The sequence below is a fragment of the Lolium rigidum genome, chromosome 7 (assembly GCF_022539505.1).
Source record: "Lolium rigidum isolate FL_2022 chromosome 7, APGP_CSIRO_Lrig_0.1, whole genome shotgun sequence".
Lineage (NCBI taxonomy): Eukaryota > Viridiplantae > Streptophyta > Magnoliopsida > Poales > Poaceae > Lolium > Lolium rigidum.
Genome location: NC_061514.1, coordinates 303,921,165 through 303,924,702, shown reverse-complemented (window position 1 = coordinate 303,924,702; position 3,538 = coordinate 303,921,165). Strand labels below are relative to the sequence as shown.

The following is a 3,538-nucleotide window of genomic DNA, read 5'->3' as shown; positions in this document are numbered from 1 at the left end:
ATCAATCCAAGTGAACTTCCAAATAAAGCTATGCTCCCCGGCAACGGCGCCGTGAAAATAGTCTTGATGACCCACAAGTATAGGGGATCGCAACGAGTCTTCGAGGGAAGTATTACCCAATTTATTGATTCGACACAAGGGGAGACAAAGAATACTTGAAAGCCTTAACAGCGGAGTTGTCAATTCAGCTGCACCTGGAAACAGACTTGCTCGCAAGAGTTTATCAGTAGTAACAGTTTTATGGTAGTAGAAGTAGTGAAATAACAGCAGCAGAGTAACAAAGACAGCAGTAGTGATTATAGTAAACAGCAGGATTAAAATACTGTAGGCACGGGGACGGATAACGGGCGTTGCATGGATGAGAGAAACTCATGTAACAATCATAGCAGGGCATTTGCGGATAATAATAAAACGGTGTCCAAGTACTAATCAATCAATAGGCATGTGTTCCAATTATAGTCGTACGTGCTCGCAATGAGAAACTTGCACAACATCTTTTGTCCTACCAGCCGGTGGCAGCCGGGCCTCAAGGGAAACTACTGGATATTAAGGTACTCCTTTTAATAGAGTACCGGAGCAAAGCATTAACACTCCGTGAACACATGTGATCCTCACATCACTGCCATTCCCTCCGGTTGTCCCGATTTCTGTCACTTCGGGGCCATTGGTTCCGGACAGCGACATGTGTATACAACTTGCAGGTAAGATCATAAACAACGAATATCTTCATGAATCAATAACATGTTCAGATCTGAGATCATGGCACTCGGGCCCTAGTGACAAGCATTAAGCATAACAAGTTGCAACAATATCATAAAAGTACCATCTACGGACACTAGGCACTATGCCCTAACAATCTTATGCTATTACATGACCAATCTCATCCAATCCCTACCATCCCCTTCACCTACAGCGGGGGAATTACTCACACATGGATGGGGGAAACATTGCTGGTTGATGGAGAGGCGTTGGCGGTGATGGCGGTGACGATCTCCTCCAATTCCCCGTCCCGGCGGAGTGCCAGAACGGAGACTTCTGGCTCCCGCGACGGAGTTTCGCGATGTGGCGGCGTTCTGGAGGGTTTCTGGCGACTTCGACTTCTCTTTAGGCGTTTTTAGGTCGAGGCGAATAAGTAGTCCGAAGGGGGGCGTCGGAGGCCGGCCGAGGGGGCACACCACCGGCCGCGCGGGCCCCCCGGGCCGCGCCGCTCGGTGGTGTGGGGCCCTCGGGCCTCCACTTCAATTGCCCTTCTGGCTCCATTAGTTTCCTGGGAAAATAGGACCTTCCGCATAAATTCCGAGGTTTTTCCCGAAAGTTGGATTTCTGCACAAAAACGAGACACCAGAGCAGTTCTGCTGAAAACAGCGTTAGTCCGTATTAGTTGCATCCAAAATACACAAATTAGAGGCAAAACAATAGCAAAAGTGTTCGGGAAAGTAGATACGTTTTCGACGTATCACCGCGCTAGACGAAGGCACCACGACGACGATGATGTGCGTGACCTGCCGCTTGCGCTTGATCGAGTCGTTGCCTGAATCAGCCATGGCGCCGGGCGCGAGCTGCGCGGCGGCGGATCGAGCTGCGGGGTTGGCCGTGGTGGTCGATTCAACCGGCGTGAGGGGTGCTTGGCACATCTGGTGGGTTTGGAGTGGCCCCGACTGCGCAAGCAAGCCGCGGTGGTTGGGGGGGGGGGGGGGGGGGTCCGGCCGGGGATGGCGGGTCTACGGCAACGACGGCCTAGGAGGGGGGAGCGTTTTCCCTTGGCGCCAATGGCTTGCAAGGATGATGACTGACCTGCAAAGGCCCCTCGAGTTGCCTTTTGTGCGGGTAAGGAGGCCGCGAATGCCGATGCTTGCAAAAAGATTTGCGGATTTATCGAATTTACAGTGTCTACTGGGGATTGTGGCCACTTTTTTCACGCAGAACTGTATACGCGTGAAAAATATACAGATTTAGGCGATATGCGAGATCTGCTAGAGATGCTCTAATAGTCCTCCGTTGGGGTATGCAGGAACCAGTGGTGTAGCTTCACAGTGTGTGATGTCAACATCCGGCTTTAATTGGCAAACCCAGCCTTTCCATTCTCGATCGAACAGATACTACTACATGACCCGCACTTTGCTAGTAAGCACACAGACGTAGGAAAAAAAACATTATGATACACACGACAACGCTACTACTACTACATATCCATCGATCGAAAGGTATAGAGATGGTTTGGAGCAGTTTAGAGGTCGACGACCTTGAAGTGGCCTCGGTTCTTGACGACGACGTCGTACATGTGGGTGGATCGCAGGCGGGCGAAGTCGCGCGGGAGGCTGATGAGGTCGACGCTGCCGTCGCGCCGGTGGAGCTGCACGACGGCGAGGTCCTCGTAGTAGCGCTCCCACCCGAGCGACCCCAGCCGCCGCTCCAGCGCCTGCAGCGACCGCATCGTCTCGTTCGCCGGCACGTACACCAGCGCCTTGCTTTCCCGGCCCGACGCCGCCGTCGGGTTGCGCTCCAGCTCCATCACGCCGTCCTTCCGGAACACCCACACGCCGCCGGCCGCCATGGATCGTTGGGCGCGCGATCTCTGCCTGTGCCTACCCCGCTACCTGCGCGCTGCGTGCGTGCGCGCGTGAGCTAGCTTATAATGGCCGGCGTAGGCAGCGCGCGTGGGTAGGGACGTAGGGTGCCAATAATGCAGGGGTATACGCGTCGCGGTCGAGGGCACTAGTGCGGCAGGGCCGTCGAAAGGACGATTGCTGCAACTTGCCACCTTGTAGTTTGCCAACTCGAGCCGAGGTTGTTAGGAATAAGCACGATCTTACTCCGGCACGGTGTAGTCTCCGTATAGGACTAGAGTTGTAGTCCGGGTAGGATTAGTATAGATTTCCTAGTCGGTCCTTTGGTCCTGCCTATGCGTGTATATATACGTGTGCACCTAGGCTGTAATCTGTACCGAGAGCCAAAGTAAGAAATAAGAAAGAAGCAAGAGAGGTGCGATATGCACCTTGAGCAATCCAATCAGTTTTTGCGTATCCGTGCAAGTAGTACTAGCTGAATCGTAAAGGCTCGATCTAGCTAGCAGCATACGTACGTGCGCGGAAGTAATCGCGTGCGTGCGTGCGTCTCGCCAGAATAGCGTCTCGCTGGTATCGTCGTTTATCGTCGCTCAGCCGGAAAGTACACGGCGTGTCGGGCCAGTTCTAACAATTGGTATCAGAGCCCAAGGTTATTCATCCGTGATTTTCTGAAAGTACTAGAAGATCATGGCGATGGTGAAGGCGGGCGAGAACTCGGTGGTGGAGACGGTGGGGCCGGCTTTGTATCCGCGTCTCGATCGCAAGGACTACGGGCTTTGGGCCCTCAACATGGAGGTGGCTATGGAAGCTGCGGAGATCTGGGAGGCCGTTGATCCAGGCGGCGATGAATACGTCAAGGGAGGCGCGAAGTACACGAAGGATCGCAAAGCACTAACGGCGATCTATTCCGTCGTGCCGAAGGACGTGATGCAGCACCTCGTCGGAAAGAAGTCGGCGAAGGATGCATGGGA

General features: G+C 53.7%; 1 protein-coding gene across 1 annotated transcript; it reads right to left on the bottom strand.

Annotated features, from left to right (window-relative positions):
* Positions 1-2,227: 2,227 nt before the first annotated feature.
* LOC124670194 (flowering-promoting factor 1-like protein 5) lies at positions 2,228-2,554 on the bottom strand. The gene has a single exon (XM_047206706.1). It carries the CDS (start codon positions 2,552-2,554, stop codon positions 2,228-2,230), a length of 327 nt encoding a protein of 108 aa, XP_047062662.1.
* Positions 2,555-3,538: the final 984 nt, after the last annotated feature.